Genomic DNA, 14,480 nt, shown 5'->3' with positions numbered 1-14,480 from the left:
TTGAGTGCACCGCTCATAAGTTACATGACACACCACCCGTCCCACACTGCAGTCTTGCCCAATCGACCCCAGATCATCAACCGGCGCTCTGCATGCACTGTGATCTGCTAGCACAGCCCTGGACTCACCGAAACCGCCGGAATCAGCCACTGGGCCGCTGCCTGCACCGCGACCTGAGGTCACCGCACAACGTATCACTCTGCTTCAAACCACAGTGTCGATGCTGGCCGCAGCTGGCCGCCACCGTTTCAGTCGGTCGGAACAAAAGGTACTGTTTGAGAGTCTTCCGACACCTCTGCTGGCCCGTACAATTGGATTAATTGGTTTGTTAACACCACTGTGGTAGCCCCAGGTGGAGCAATCAACTTCAAGGAACTGTTTCTAAAGTCGATTTTTGATATTCCTAAATAATCTGAATAACTGTATGTTGGATTCCTATCTTTTTTTAAATTTTTTTGCGCAGATAAATATTGGCTATTTTTACAAAACTGGTGTGGTGTCCTTTTGTAGTGTTTTCACTGTATTACTGTGAGTTATGTGCAAATGCTTTACATATTGCCTCCGAGTTAAGTCTGACTGCACGTGCAAATAGAGACCCCCCTAATTCTAACAAGGAGTTTACTGTCAGTGGAGGTACCCACTGAGTGAGTAGGATGATGGCAAGGAGGAGGATGGTGGTGATGGCAGGAGGGTGATGATAATAACAGGGTACGTTAATGTCAGAAGACAGTGATAGCCAAAGAAGCCGCTGTAAAATAAAATACCGCAAAATTGGCGCAAACTATGCAAATTTGTGACAAAAAATGTTCATTGTGGTTTCGCAAAAACCTGCGGAGGAGGGGCGTTGGGTGGGATCACTACAGCAGATATATGAAAATCGTTTTAAGCTCCAAGATTTTGATGTGGTAGAGACTGTTCTCCCGCCCACTGGCACTGCTGCTGTTGTGAGCCTGCAATGAGACTTTAAACAAAACTTCGTGGAGACCTGTGGGACTAAGGACCTGAAGTAAGCTTAGAAGTGCATGGTTTACCACAGAAACTATCATTTTCCAGAGTGAACTGCACGGATGCGGGCATGAAGTCAAATTTAAGCAGCAATATGGAAGGCAAGGCACAGCAAACTAATGTATAATACAGCAGTTCTGAATTTAACAGCACACTAACACTGCTGCATAAAAACATTTCACAAATTGTCATTCGTTCAATCAAATGACAAACTTAAAATTACTACAGCAGACTCAAGTGGGTTGTACAGATATTTTATTGAATTGGGTTTACTATTTACAAATGGGTGTATTTCCACATACTCGTTGCTGTTTCACACAGGCTACATTATTTTCAAATCAAATGAAAGAACTACAATAAAAAGTTCACTCAAAACAGCGCTACACAGAAACAAAAACAGAACAAAATCATTAAATATAGAACAGTAGTGCATACGCTATACTCTTGAAAAGCCAGCTTGTATTTTACAAACACTAAAAAGTTGGAAAATCCAATCTTTGATTCTCAGAATGCTGAAATCTACATGATTCAGATCCAACTATTTTTGGGTGTCAGCAGTCGCTATTGAATCAGATTCTTTACCTGTACTGGACTTTCCATTATCTCCCTCCCCGTTATTTTTCTTACCACGCCCGCCCCCTCCCTTGCATCATTCGCCCACACGCCTCATATTTAGGGGTTAGTAACACATACCAGTGAAAATGAAATTTCATTTTAACATCCGTTGCAGCACATAATGTAATTCTGGATTAATGTTTTTCACATTGGCCAAAATAAAACCAAAAGAAATGCACGTTTTACTATTTAAAGGGATTTCACATCTCTACGGGTCATAGAGGTAATGCTCCGAGATACCCAGGCAATTTAGGCATGCTCTCTAGGCTTTATAAACATCACCCATGTGACCCGGTTTTGCATCTCAGCCGCGGGATTAGAAACTAATGTCTATGTTAGAAAGGCTCTAGAGGAGAATGTGAAAAGGGACATCTCGGGTCGTTTGCATAAGCACACACAGATTACCAAATTGCCCATTACCCATAAAAGTGACCGCCATCATACTGTGTGCAAGGAGGACTTCAGCAATTGGCCAACACAAAGTTAAGCTGCCGCAGCAGGCCAGCCCTCTTCACCGTCCAGAAACAAAGAAGAAAAGCTCCAGGTACAGAATCCTCTATGCATAGGTTCCTCCAGTGATGAGAAGTTCATAGGCTGGATCGCGACTTCGCCTGCACAACACTATGCAGGCACAGAGCATGCCTAAAAGCTGCCGGTGGAAAAGAAACAAATATCAGTATATGAAAGAACCATACAAGTGGGAGATCACATACAACATACAAACCAAATATAATCAATAGCTGCTCTTTGTTCTCAATTTACAATCATGGTGTGGACGGCACCTTGCTTAGAGGACATACCAAAAGAGCTAATGAAATAGCAATGGCAAAGTGAGGTATCAATATTCTTCTGAAGATGCATTAATGTTGGGCTGATGAGTTGGAATAAATATATATATATATATATATATATATATATATATATATATATACACATACATACACGGCCAGAGAGAGAGGGTGTTCATTTTATAGGGGCATTGGGTATCCTAAACCCATCCCAAGGGGAAACTTCTGTATGGAATCAATCACTTGAAAATGTAGCGGAGAAATAAATGAACGTGTAAAGTGCATCAGCCAATGAAGAACAGCTGAACCTTTCAAAACACAATCAACAATTCAGTTGCTGAGTCAGACAAACTTCCCCAACTCCAGTTGCCACCCCATTTCTAGACGATTTACAAGACAGATCCAACTATATTACCGTTCATTAAACTGAAACACACTATTGTCTTTGTTTTTTTTTTAGTACCACGATGCAATACAACAATTAGTTTGAATACCATCTTTAGCCGTGACATAAATAACAAAAAAAAAAAAAAAAACTAAACTAAACAAGGAGTAACTGTTACCGCCTGTATACAAAAACATGGTCGCAGGAACAGTGGGGGGACCGGAGAGATTGGTCTCCCTCCCGCCCCCAGAAGCCATGATGCACACCGCCTGAGTCTCCTTGGAGCCATGCTATGTAAGGAGCAGCCCTTGAGGGGGCACTATCACCCTCTAACCGGAGATTGACGCGTAAATGCTCTTCCGCTCTTGTCTACATCCTGTTTATTTACTGTAGTCCACGCGTTGTCTAGATACCCCTCGGCTACTTCATTTTTTCATACTCTGGATAGTCATCCTAGCTAGTCCCTTAGCTGCACATGGCTCAGAATGCTTCAGTTCCCCTTTGGTATGCCTCCCTCACTGGGTTTCCATTTCAGGACATTCTGCTAAAATCGGAATACCAGTTGCAAAAGCCTCTGCGTCCAATGCCTGCACATCTTCCACAAAGTGGTCAATAGCTAAGGATTTAACCTTTCTATGAGGGATTTTATAAACCTCATACCCTGTGGAATACACCCTTCATCTTCTGCTAGATTACCGAACGTGTCAGTCGTAGAATATTAATTGTGCATTCTCTTGTTTGGTGGTCAAAATATAGAATTATTTGCCTGTCTCACTCTATAGTAAAACCAATCATCTTGCTTTCCACAAACGATTTAAAAATTGGCTTATCGTAAGCAATCTTTCTTGTCTTTTCCAGCATGGATTGACAGTCTGCGTAGTGCCAGGCATTAAGCCGATCAACTTCTCTCAGGCATTAAACCGATCAACTGCTCTCAAAGTGGAGAGAGTAACTCCTAATAAAGATTCCATTTGTTAGGAGAGGTCTACAGCCATAGACTGACTGACTGCTTGGGTACAAACATTGTTTGAACAGACACATAGATAGAGCAATCATATGTCATTATGGTTTCACTGTCCACACATTGGGGCGCTCTGACAATCTCGAACTGAATCACAACTTGCACATGCCAGGAAACGATCACCAAAGAACACGTAAATCGTATGGTATTGCTACAGAAGGCAAGGTCTCAAGCGCCACCATCGATGCTGTTCAGCCACCGTAGCGGTGCACGCTATCACAGGGCGTGGAGCAGCGCCTTTTGCAAGCCGGGAAATGTAGTCACAAGCAAATTGTTTTAAGAACTCCTTAACGTGCAAGCCTTGCTTACAAAGAGATAAGCCAACTGCTGGAGAGTCACACGGCTCCTGCATTTCAGGCTTGCACTAGCCGGGCTGCCTTTGCAATTTGACCCCGCATACATTAATCAGCTGTTATCGGAGGTCAGCTACTGTGGCGGGCTTCAGTAAGCAACAACAAAAAATAGTGCGCCATGTAACCTAAACAAACAGAAGTAAAAAAACTATACATTTAACAGGGCCAGTTGCCATGGGCGAAAACTATAACAAAAAAGGCAGGACAATTGGGACGATTTCGCCACCCAAAAGGCATGGATTTTACAAGACATACAAAGGCACCAATGAAAGTCTAAAGTCATGATTAAAGCCCACAGAGCAGATACAGCGTGTCTTGAAAGTCAGCTCATGCTTTGCGTAGGTGAGACCTAAAAATGGTCCACCAAGCCATAAAATTGGACTACAAATGGCTAAAAAAACACAACCCACTCCCTGATCTAACAGACCAGCCCATTGGGCACTGCATTATAGCCCTGTAGGCCCGTCCGACCCTGGAACAGATTTCAGACAGCTTTTGCACCAGGAGCATAGCCTAGTAGCTGGTAATATGAAGGATAAGGTGTACAAGAGAACCGTCATTATTGCAAGCTTAGCCTGGCGCAGCCTCTCGTGATCCGCCCGGAGAAACCTGATAAAGGGACTGTGTGGGAAGGCCTCATGCTGAAATATTTATTCTGTCTGCACAACAAATAGAGCTGTAACACAAACCCGTTTCCACAGCACACAGAAGAACACAGAACATGATGTGCCCGAGTTAACAAGATACATTCTTTTGTAAGAAAGACGTGGAAAAACCGATGAAGGACGAACTTAGTTTGTTAAAGTTATGCTAGGTGTACTAGTATAATATTTCATGCCACTCTGGGTCACCTCAAAGTGCTGAGGGTGGGCAGGCTTTGAAAACAAGTCGAAAAGCAGTATAAAGAAGGAAAATATGAGGAAGAGTGAAAAGGGGGGGCCCTCGGCCCCCCCGCACGCATGGCGGCGCGGCGACCGTCTCACCTCCTCTCCCCTCGGGTCCTTCGACGGTGGGGGCGTGCCCTGGGGGCGCGGCCCACCGCCGATTGGCCGGCGCCCCTCCTGACCCGGATTCAATGGACTGGTTCCGGGTCGGGGGGGGCGGGCGATAGGAGGGGCCACCCGGCCCCTCGGGAATAAGAGGTAGGGAGCGCCCAGGAGACCCCCTTGTCCCTGGACGCTCCCTCGCTGAACGTTGTGCCCCGCGTTCGGGGCTTCTTTGTTTTCTTAACTTTTTCGTTTCTTTTTCAGGCATTGGACGTTTAAGGGAGCTGTGTCGGGCCAGCGTCGTGTGGGCGGAGAGGCTTTGCTCGGGCTCCGGATCAGCAACACGGGAGAAGCCGCGTAGTGAGAGGCGGTGGTGATTCAGGGACATTGCCGTGCCGTTGGCGGATTAGGCTGAGAGGACCGGGGATACGGCGCAAGTGCGTCCAGCGGCCGAGGAAGGGTGGTGCGGGCCCGTCGAGGCACCGTGAGGTATCGTGCGGGGGCGGGGGGTCTTCGAGAGGCGTGCCAAGGAAGCGCTTGAGCAGCTACAAACTCGTACCAATTGTGGGGAGGTAAACGCCGGTAGTTGTGTCCCGAGCGGGCACATTTTGGCGCGCAATCCTTAAAGGAACGGTATTCGTGTCCCGAGCGGGCAAATTTTGGCGCGCATTTTTCTAGGAACGGCGATTAAGGCTGGTTGAGATAAAGCGAGAGCTCTCAGCGAGCTGCGCGTGCAACCGAGGGAAGTGGAGCCTGGGTGAGAGACCCCTTCTAAAAGCGTATATTTCTGGAGGGGAGGCATACGTAGTAACAATTATTTAAAGTGTGTTAACGATTGCTTTACATTTATTATTGCTTAAAGTTTGGCCCACAACGGTGCACAAAAGTATACAATTGTGAAAAACGAGGTGACATTTCTTAAACTGTTTTTTGTCACGACTTTACTGCATTTGATGGTTAGCACTCTGTTGTTCATAACATTGCACAAAGTGGGCAGTGGAGGTTAATAAGTGCAGTTCCTTGTCCTAATTGTCCTTACCTTTGAGCGAGAGTTAATTTTTGAATACCGCAGTGCAATATCATGCAAATGACCAATTTAACTGAGTGTGAAGTTAACAAATGATATTGAACGATTGTTTTCTTTGCATGACTATGGTGAAGGGATAAAACCAAGTGCACCTGGATTGTGGAAACTAGGGTAAGATTGTGTAACTGAAAGCAAAGTAATTGTGACTTCATTATTATGTTTTGAATTGGGAGTGATGGTCAATGCAGATTTAATAACTGGGTGTGGGTCTCTGGTTACTGAGCGAAACAAACCTCAGTAGGGACAGTCTAAAAAGGGTTGACAAAGGGGGTTCAGGCCTCCATCTTATTTGAACTGAGTGTTCCTGAAATTTGCCCCTGTTTTGCCACACGGTGTTAATGCGTTTTTCTATTCCAGGCTTTTAGCGACATTATTGGTCCAATCCATCCTTCAGAGAGGACGTAAGGAGAGTGAACGCGCAGCCTGGTGGAGGACGTGATCACAGACCGTTATCGCCAGCGAGTGCACGGGACTGGTCGGTAAGAGGGGTACGGGGGGCTGGCATTCATCGCTCCTGGTGGCCGCCGGGTGGGTCTACATTAGGTTTACTCACCCCTTACATAAGCGGACAAGCCGCTAGTGTTGCGGTCGCCATTGCATGGTGCTGAAAGCCCCCTGGTGACCCTCCATCTGAAAGGTACACACAGTTGACCTGTTGGGAACTAAGTAGGCAGCGGGTGTTTTTGGGGGTAAGTGTCATGCCAGGTCCAAGGGGTGGAAAAAAGGGGTCCAACATGGAGGCTATGATGCGGGCTATGATGCGGGAGATGAGCGACATTAAGCAACAGCTAGGGCAAATTAAGGAGCGGGAAGCTCGGTTGGAGGATAGAGAGGGCGAGGCACCGGGCCCGTCCGGGAGACCGATCCGCAAGAGGGTGGCACCAGTGCCAAGAGGGGAATTTGTCACCCCACAAGGGAAACCTAGGTCCAAAAGACCCAAGGAGGCGGTCCCCACCCCAGGCCCAGTAGATCCGTTACCCGCCGCACCGCCCGCGGTGGTCCCACCCCCGCATGTGCCTACACCCACTGCCCCTGTGGTGCCGGTGCCGGCAGGTCAACCAGTAGACGCTGGGTCTGCTCCCGCACCGGTGCCCACAATCCCAGCTGTGCCAGGACCACTGGGCATAACCCCAGTGGTACCTGTTGTCCCGGGGGGTAATGTAGATTCAATGCCACCCGAATTGTTATCTCAGTTAACGGCCATGATGCCATGGCTCCAAAAAGGGGGAGCCTTCCCGAATTCTGCAGACCATGCGGCAGAGGCGGCAAGGTTTGTAGAAAAAAATCAGATCGGCACCGGTCGCCGACAGTGTTGCATTGCCAATTTCTTCTCCCCTTTCAGGTCCAAGTGTTCCCCAGCTGGACGGAGTAAAAGGGCAGCCGCCCCCGGTACCCGCACTTGGTAAGGAAGTGGCATTGCCGCTCTTGGGGGACGGTGTGATACCTTCCAGGAGCGAAAATCTAGCTCAGCATGTGTCATTAGCTGTGAAAGAAATGATTTGGGCTGACAAATACGTGTACATTTATTCTTTATTGTTGGATAATAGGGAAATGGAGCAGGCGAAAGCACTGAAAGAGTGGATGCTCCCAAGTGAATGGAGGGCGCAGTGTACTAGATTCAGGGTTGAGGAAAACCTCAATAATTGGATGCAAGCATGGGCTGTTTTCACCGCAATTAAGGCTGAGCGTCCTCCAGATCTGCAGGCTGCATTGGCTTGCTACTCGAGCAGGATTGTGGGGTGGAGTCAACAGTATTCTGGGGACGCATGGAAGGGTTATGATGTCAATTTTAGGAAGGCATTGGAATTCAATAGATCGTTGCCATGGGACTCGGTAGATTCCATGGCTTGGCACAAACAGTTCTCTGACACTGCACCGCCCCCTCAGTTCGGTGCGGTCAAGGCGTTCACTAGACCGCAGCAGCCCTTTCGGCCCCCCCAAACGAGTGAAATACCTGGGAAATTTAGGGCAGGTGGGCCAGAGAAGAAAGGGGTGTGCTGGGATTTTAATAGGCGTACCTGCACAAGGGCCGCGTGTAAGTTTAGGCATGCATGTTCCTCCTGTGGGCACCCCTCTCATCCAGAAACTACCTGTAGGTCCAAGCAAGGTAACACAGGACAGAGGGGTAGGGGAAAGCCACTATAAGTCAGACAGGTTACGCCCCCCCACTCCAGTGGATGTGGTGGCAATGATTCCATTGTTGAACAGATACCCTGACCACAAAGCGGCCACCCTACTCCAGGAAGGTTTTTCTAAAGGTTTTAGGATCCCGGCCGGGGGATACACAGGCAGTGCGCACTGTAGAAATCAATTATCAGTCAAACACAATCCGGCCGTTGTGGCCGCCAAAATTGACAAAGAGCTTTCCTTAGGCAGGATAACTGGCCCTTTTCCTGCAGTGCCAGTAACCAATTTTGTGTGTTCCCCACTGGGAGTTGTCCCCAAGAAAGAGAAGGGGCAATTCAGATTGATTCATAACCTGTCAGCGCCAAGGGGGGCGTCACTGAATGATGCCATTGACGAAGGTATCTGTAGTGTTAAGTACGCCTCTTTTGATCAGGCTGTTACCTTATTGCAGGCCACTGGACCCGGGGCGCTGATGGCGAAATCAGACATAGAATCCGCCTTCCGCCTCCTCCCAGTCCACCCGGCGGACCAGCATCTTTTAGGTTTCACCTTTAGGGATAGGTTCTACATGGACAAATGCATGCCTATGGGTTGTTCTATTTCTTGCGCCTACTTTGAGATGTTTAGTTCATTTCTTGAATGGGCCATGAGACAAGTGACGGGCCATCAAAGGGTCATGCATTACTTAGATGATTTCCTCTTCCTCGGTACAGCGGGTTCTCAGGAGTGCGCACTGGCATTGCAGGAATTTTGCGTGCTCATGCGGGCTTTTGGGGTCCCGCTTGCGCCTGGGAAGACGGTGGGCCCGACCACCTGCTTGGAATTTCTGGGCATCGAGATTGACTCAATGGAGAGATGTTTTAGACTACCCAGGGACAAGGTGTGCAAATTCAAGACATCGCTACAGTTATGCCTCCGGAAGGAGAAGGTCACTTTGCAGCAATTACAGGAGGTGGTAGGGCAATTGAATTTCGCACTAAGAATCATCCCAATGGCTCGCCCCTTCTCTCGCTCCATCGCGCACGCGATGAGGGGGCTGAAGGAAAAGCACCACCGCACGCGCCTATCGTCTGAAATTCGCCAGGATATGCTCATTTGGATGGCATTCCTGGAGGATTTTAACGGTAGGGTGGTCTGGCCCGGCCCGCTCACGACATCGGCGGAGTTGGGACTATGGACTGATGCGGCCGGTAGTGTGGGCTTTGGTGCCATCCTAGGGAATAGGTGGGTCGCTCAACAATGGCCAGAAGAATGGAACACATGGGGTTTGCTCAGTAACATTGGCTTCCTGGAACTTTTTCCAATATGGGTGGCACTGATGGTTTGGCCCGAACACCTATGTAACCAATCAGTGGTGTTTTGGTCAGATAACATGACAGTGGTGGAATGTATCAATCAGCAGGGGGCGCGGTGCCCTTTCATACTTCGTCTGATCAAAGAAATTGTTCTGCGGTGCCTTAAACTGAATGCTAATTTTAGAGCCAAACATGTCCCTGGTGTTTTAAACAATGCTGCTGACTCCCTTTCTCGCTTCAAAATGCAGGTTTTCAGGGAACATCTCCCCACAGCAGACCCCTCGCCAGCACACTTCCCAGCAGTACTTTGGCAGATTGGTGCCCCAGATTACAGGACCTCGTGGTCGCTAGCCTAGCCCCCAGGACCAAGACGGCTTACGAAGGGGCGTTTCTGTCTTATTGTTCTTTCTTGGGGCCACAGTGGGAAGTGCTTTGGGCGAAGGAGGATGGGTTTGCAGCCTATTTAGAATGGATGCACAAAGAGGGGCGCTCAGTGGCAGCGGCGACCAGACATAGGGCAGCAGTGTCATTCTTCGCTCAAGCTAGGGGCTTCAGGGATCCCACTAATACCTTTATGATACGCAAGGCTTTAAGGGGATGGCGCCGTATTCAGGGACACCAGAAGGATAAGAGGAAGCCCATGGGGTTGGCCCGGCTAACAGCCTTACTGGGCACGCTGGAGATTGTCTGTAACTCGGAGTGGGAAGTGCTTCTTTTTAAGGCGGCATTCTCCCTGGCATTTTATGGGGCGCTGAGAATTAGTGAACTTGTGGCAGGATCCAAGTCTGACATATTAGGTGGCTTGCAGAAGGCTGGGGTGACGATAAGGGGTGACACCATGTGGGTGATTATCCAGAAATCAAAGACCGATCAAGAAGCTAGGGGTCACACCATAGTTCTGCAACGGGCCCCCGCCAACCCGTGCTGCCCGGTGAGGCACGTAGAATCGCTCATGGGACTGATGGTCGGTTCAGCAGGCAGGGCGTTGCTCTGTCACGCCGACGGGAGCCCCTTGACCAGGTATCAATTCAGGAGAGTGTTCGAAATAGGGGTTACAAAAGCAGGTCTTGATCCTAGAGATTTTGGATCTCATTCCTTCAGGATTGGGGCAGCAACTGAGGCAGTGGCGGGGGGCCTCCCGGTGGAAAGAGTGAAGACAATTGGAAGGTGGTCATCAGACTGCTATAAACGTTATGTTCGGATTGACATGCTATGATTACTTGTCACTCACGCTTGGTCTCTTTCCTCTCTCTTACAGTTTCTCAGACCTGTTACGCAGGGGAGGAATTTGTCGTCGGGCACCGCCAATATTCATCGGCACGGAGCGGCGAACAGGAAACAACAAAGAACAATGTTTGGATTGTCGGTCATTCATATGTGAAGCGAGCGGAATGTGTCTTCCTGTCAGGTGACAAGAAAGAAAGGGCGGCACAACTAGGGTTGAATATCACGTTCTTTGGCAGAGGAGGGTTGTGTCTTCACGAGTTTAGGGGATTCTTCCAAGGGCTGTTAGCACGCCAGCGGTCTCCACCGTCAGTGGTGATACTTCACCTTGGGGAGAACGACTTGGCAACACTGGGCAGGCGCATCTTGATTGAAGAGATTATCTCAACAGCGGGTTGGATAGCTAGGACCTGCCCCGGGTGCACGCTAGTATGGTCACAACTCATACCTCGACTTCAGTGGCGGGGGGGTCATTCGGTCAGGGCGTTGAATCACTCGGTAAAGAGGATCAACACACGGTTGGATAGGTTGTTTCGAACCCCCGTGTTACAGTCAATACCTCATGGGTGCATCTGGGGTCACAAGTATTACTTGAAGGACGGGGTTCATTTGACAGAAGAGGGTAATGTCCTATGGTCTGACAATATCTGGGCTTGGCTAGAGGGCTGGGATAGGAGGAGTGTGTCCTTAGGCAGGGGCTAGAGGGGGAGGCCAGATCGTCGGTTAACAATACTGGCCTGTGGCGGTAAGGTCATTATCGGTGAGCACATATTTGAGGTCTGAGGGGGCGGGCATCATCCTATGGAGGTTCCCGCCCGGGGGGAGGGGCCTGCGGGCCACTCCCAGTACTCCAGGGGCAAGGTAATATGCAAAGGAGCGCGGGTAGGAGTAGTTCACGCTTTCCTTAGGCTGGTAGCCACCCCGCGCGCGTGGACTCATGACGCCACCGGCGCAGAGTAAGGGCCCTCCTTTAGTGGGTAAATGGAGTTTGGGGCGTAGACCGGGCAATTCCCGGGGTAACACTGCGCATGCGCACTTCTAGGGGGGAGGCGCAGCTTGTAGGACCTGACACCGGTAGTGACCCTGCCATATGGCCAGAAATGTACAAAAATCAAGGTAGGATGTTTAGTTTAAGCTAGGAACAACTTGTATTAGAGTTTTGTTAAGGTCAGGCTCTCAAACTTGTTGATAACAATTGTATAACTGAATGTCCTGCTGATTTTTGTATTCATTGTTGATTATGCAATTAAAACCTTTTTTAATTTCATACTTTAATAAATACGGCCGGGCGACTAGCGCCCGCCTTCCAAAAAGTAAAACACGTCTCGTGTCCACGTTCCTGGGTGTTGGGTGCCGGATTGGGGGGGAGGCGGCAGCTAGTCGCTGACCATGTGGTTAAGGAACCAAAAATATGCACAAGTTTCAAAGAGTTATTTTGCAAAACTACTTTAATGTCTTAAGATAAAACATGTTTAATAGAATTTAGGCCCAAAGCAAACTTAATATCAAGGTTTCAAAATCATTTTGAAGATAGTGCTAAGTTAACAAAAAATTCTGCTGTTTGCTACTGAGGGCGAGATTCCTAGTCAGGTGGGATTTAGCCAAATATTACCAAAGACAAAGCACAAAGGGAACGACAGATGCACTTGCCCACCAACATCACTGGCATATCCAGGCAGCCAGCTTAAAAACATTTTTGGCTATAGTTTATTATTAATTTGCCTCTGGTGGAGCCCGCAGGGAACCGGCAGCGATTGGAGGCAAACTGTCATTGGCCAGAGCTGGGAAGAGCCAGAGCGAGCAACGGTTAGTGCCCACAACAGGACTTTAGAGGAGTCACCTGAGGCGGCGAGGGAAACATTGGCAACGCTGCCAGGTGCTCGGGGTTATCCTGATCAGAGGCGGTGAGTTCAAGGGCCGTCCGAACACAAGGCAGACTGCACGGAGGGCCGGGGACCAGGGATGACACCTCGGCAAACTGAAGGCTCAGAGTTAAGTTGAAAAGTTAGCGTGGTCTGTGCCTGAACTCAGCATGGTGCCTGCTGTGCATCGATCACCTGAGACAGTGAAAAGGCCACAATAAAAGTCAGTTTAGTCTCCCGATCCTGCAGGAGACTTTGGGAGTAAGAAGGGGCAGGTTAGGGGCCAGATCATTTTAAGTGAACGCAGGATCAATTTTTGAACCTTGACTGACCTTTAGATGACGGACATCAGCTAAGACCCCTATGACGGAGGTTTGGAGGAATTTTTACCAGTAGAGACTAATTGATCCTCGAGGGGCAATTGTGGTCACACTGGAGACCAATGCCCGGCGACTATCCCAGAGGTCGGTTAAATTGACCGGGTGTGGAGAGGGGCCAAGGCGGACACTGGAGGCACCCGACGCAAACATGTGCGGTCGGTCGCTGCAGATATGAATGAGGGGGGTGGCTTCCAAATGGCGTCCAGGGGGTTAGAGCTGGCTGCTGCCTCCCATGAACTGGGCTTCATAATGGCCGAGACCAACTACCGCCTCAACGCCTACACAGGGACCTACAGACGCCTGGACTTGATGTGCCGGACCTTAAAATGGGGTCTGCCTCAGCTTTCGTTTCCTCTGCAGCCTAAATTGCAGCCTCCTGCTCCTTCTCTAGATTGTTTTATATCCACCCCCTTCTTTTACCTCTGTACTCTAGTGGGGACAAGTTCTTCCGCTCCTGCAACATGCAACTGTAGCCTATGTAGCTGTTCAAAACTGTTTTTCCTGAACTCTGAGACCGGAGCAACATGGCTAATTCCCGGTGGAGCTGCTAGACAGCTATAGAGGAGATTGGCCTTGGTTTCCCCTTGACCGTCACCTACCCAGCCGGACATTGGGCACAGTTCTTCCTAGTCTCCCTGCTAAGGCTCCTACCTCCCCTCCCTGCTACGAATTCCAGCAACATTGTTGCTGAGATCTACCGGTTTACCGGCTTGTGCCCCCTTCACCCCCCCTTTTATGCTCTCTATTACCCTTCCCTACCGTTTTCCCTCTTTCATTCTTTGTCCACTTCCTCTGCTCCTATCCCCTCTCCCCATATTCTCTCCTAGCCCCTGTCCCTTGTGCCCTTTAACTAAGCACTCCTTCTCCCCTTGTTGGGGAACGATCCAATTACTTATAATCTGGAGTCTCAGTGATTCATCTGAGAGAGTCTACTGTGCAAAGGGAGCCACTCACAGTTGAGGTATGGTATGGCGCCCCTAACCAAAGCACTCCCTCTCCCCTTTTTGGGGTAGGATCCAGTAGGTAGGCCTTGGAGTCTCAGAGACCCCTCTGAGAGAGTCCACTGCGTTAAGGAAGCCTCCCGCAACGGAGTTGGGGGAATGATACCACTTCCCCTGGGATCACAGCTTACTGGACTTTGGACGTCACTATTACTCGTCTACCGGTTTGTGCCCCTGTCACCCTTCCCCTCTACTTTCATGCTGTGTTTCCCACCCTCCACCTCCTCTTTCTCTCCTTCTTTCGCGGTCTATTTTCCTGCTGCTACCCCCTCTCCCTTGAATCTCTCCCCTTGCCTGCTTTTTCCCTAACGCATATTTCCTTAATGTTTGTCTCGACCTAACATGTAACTA

At 49.1% G+C, this 14,480-nt stretch overlaps 1 protein-coding gene across 1 annotated transcript in view; it reads right to left on the bottom strand.

Annotated features, from left to right (window-relative positions):
- Window positions 1–1,243: 1,243 nt before the first annotated feature.
- Window positions 1,244–14,480, bottom strand: part of TSPAN3 (tetraspanin 3) — a 246,175-nt gene continuing 232,938 nt past the window's right edge. The window contains exon 7 of the mRNA XM_078684946.1: window positions 1,244–2,269. Within this exon, the coding sequence (XP_078541072.1) occupies window positions 2,177–2,269 (93 nt within the window). The 3' untranslated portion in view covers window positions 1,244–2,176. The remainder of the gene's footprint in view (window positions 2,270–14,480) is intronic.

The sequence above is a fragment of the Lissotriton helveticus genome, chromosome 3_2, assembly GCF_964261635.1.
Source record: "Lissotriton helveticus chromosome 3_2, aLisHel1.1, whole genome shotgun sequence".
Lineage (NCBI taxonomy): Eukaryota > Metazoa > Chordata > Amphibia > Caudata > Salamandridae > Lissotriton > Lissotriton helveticus.
The sequence above is the reverse complement of the archived record's forward strand: the minus strand, read 5'-3'. Positions and strand labels throughout refer to the sequence as shown.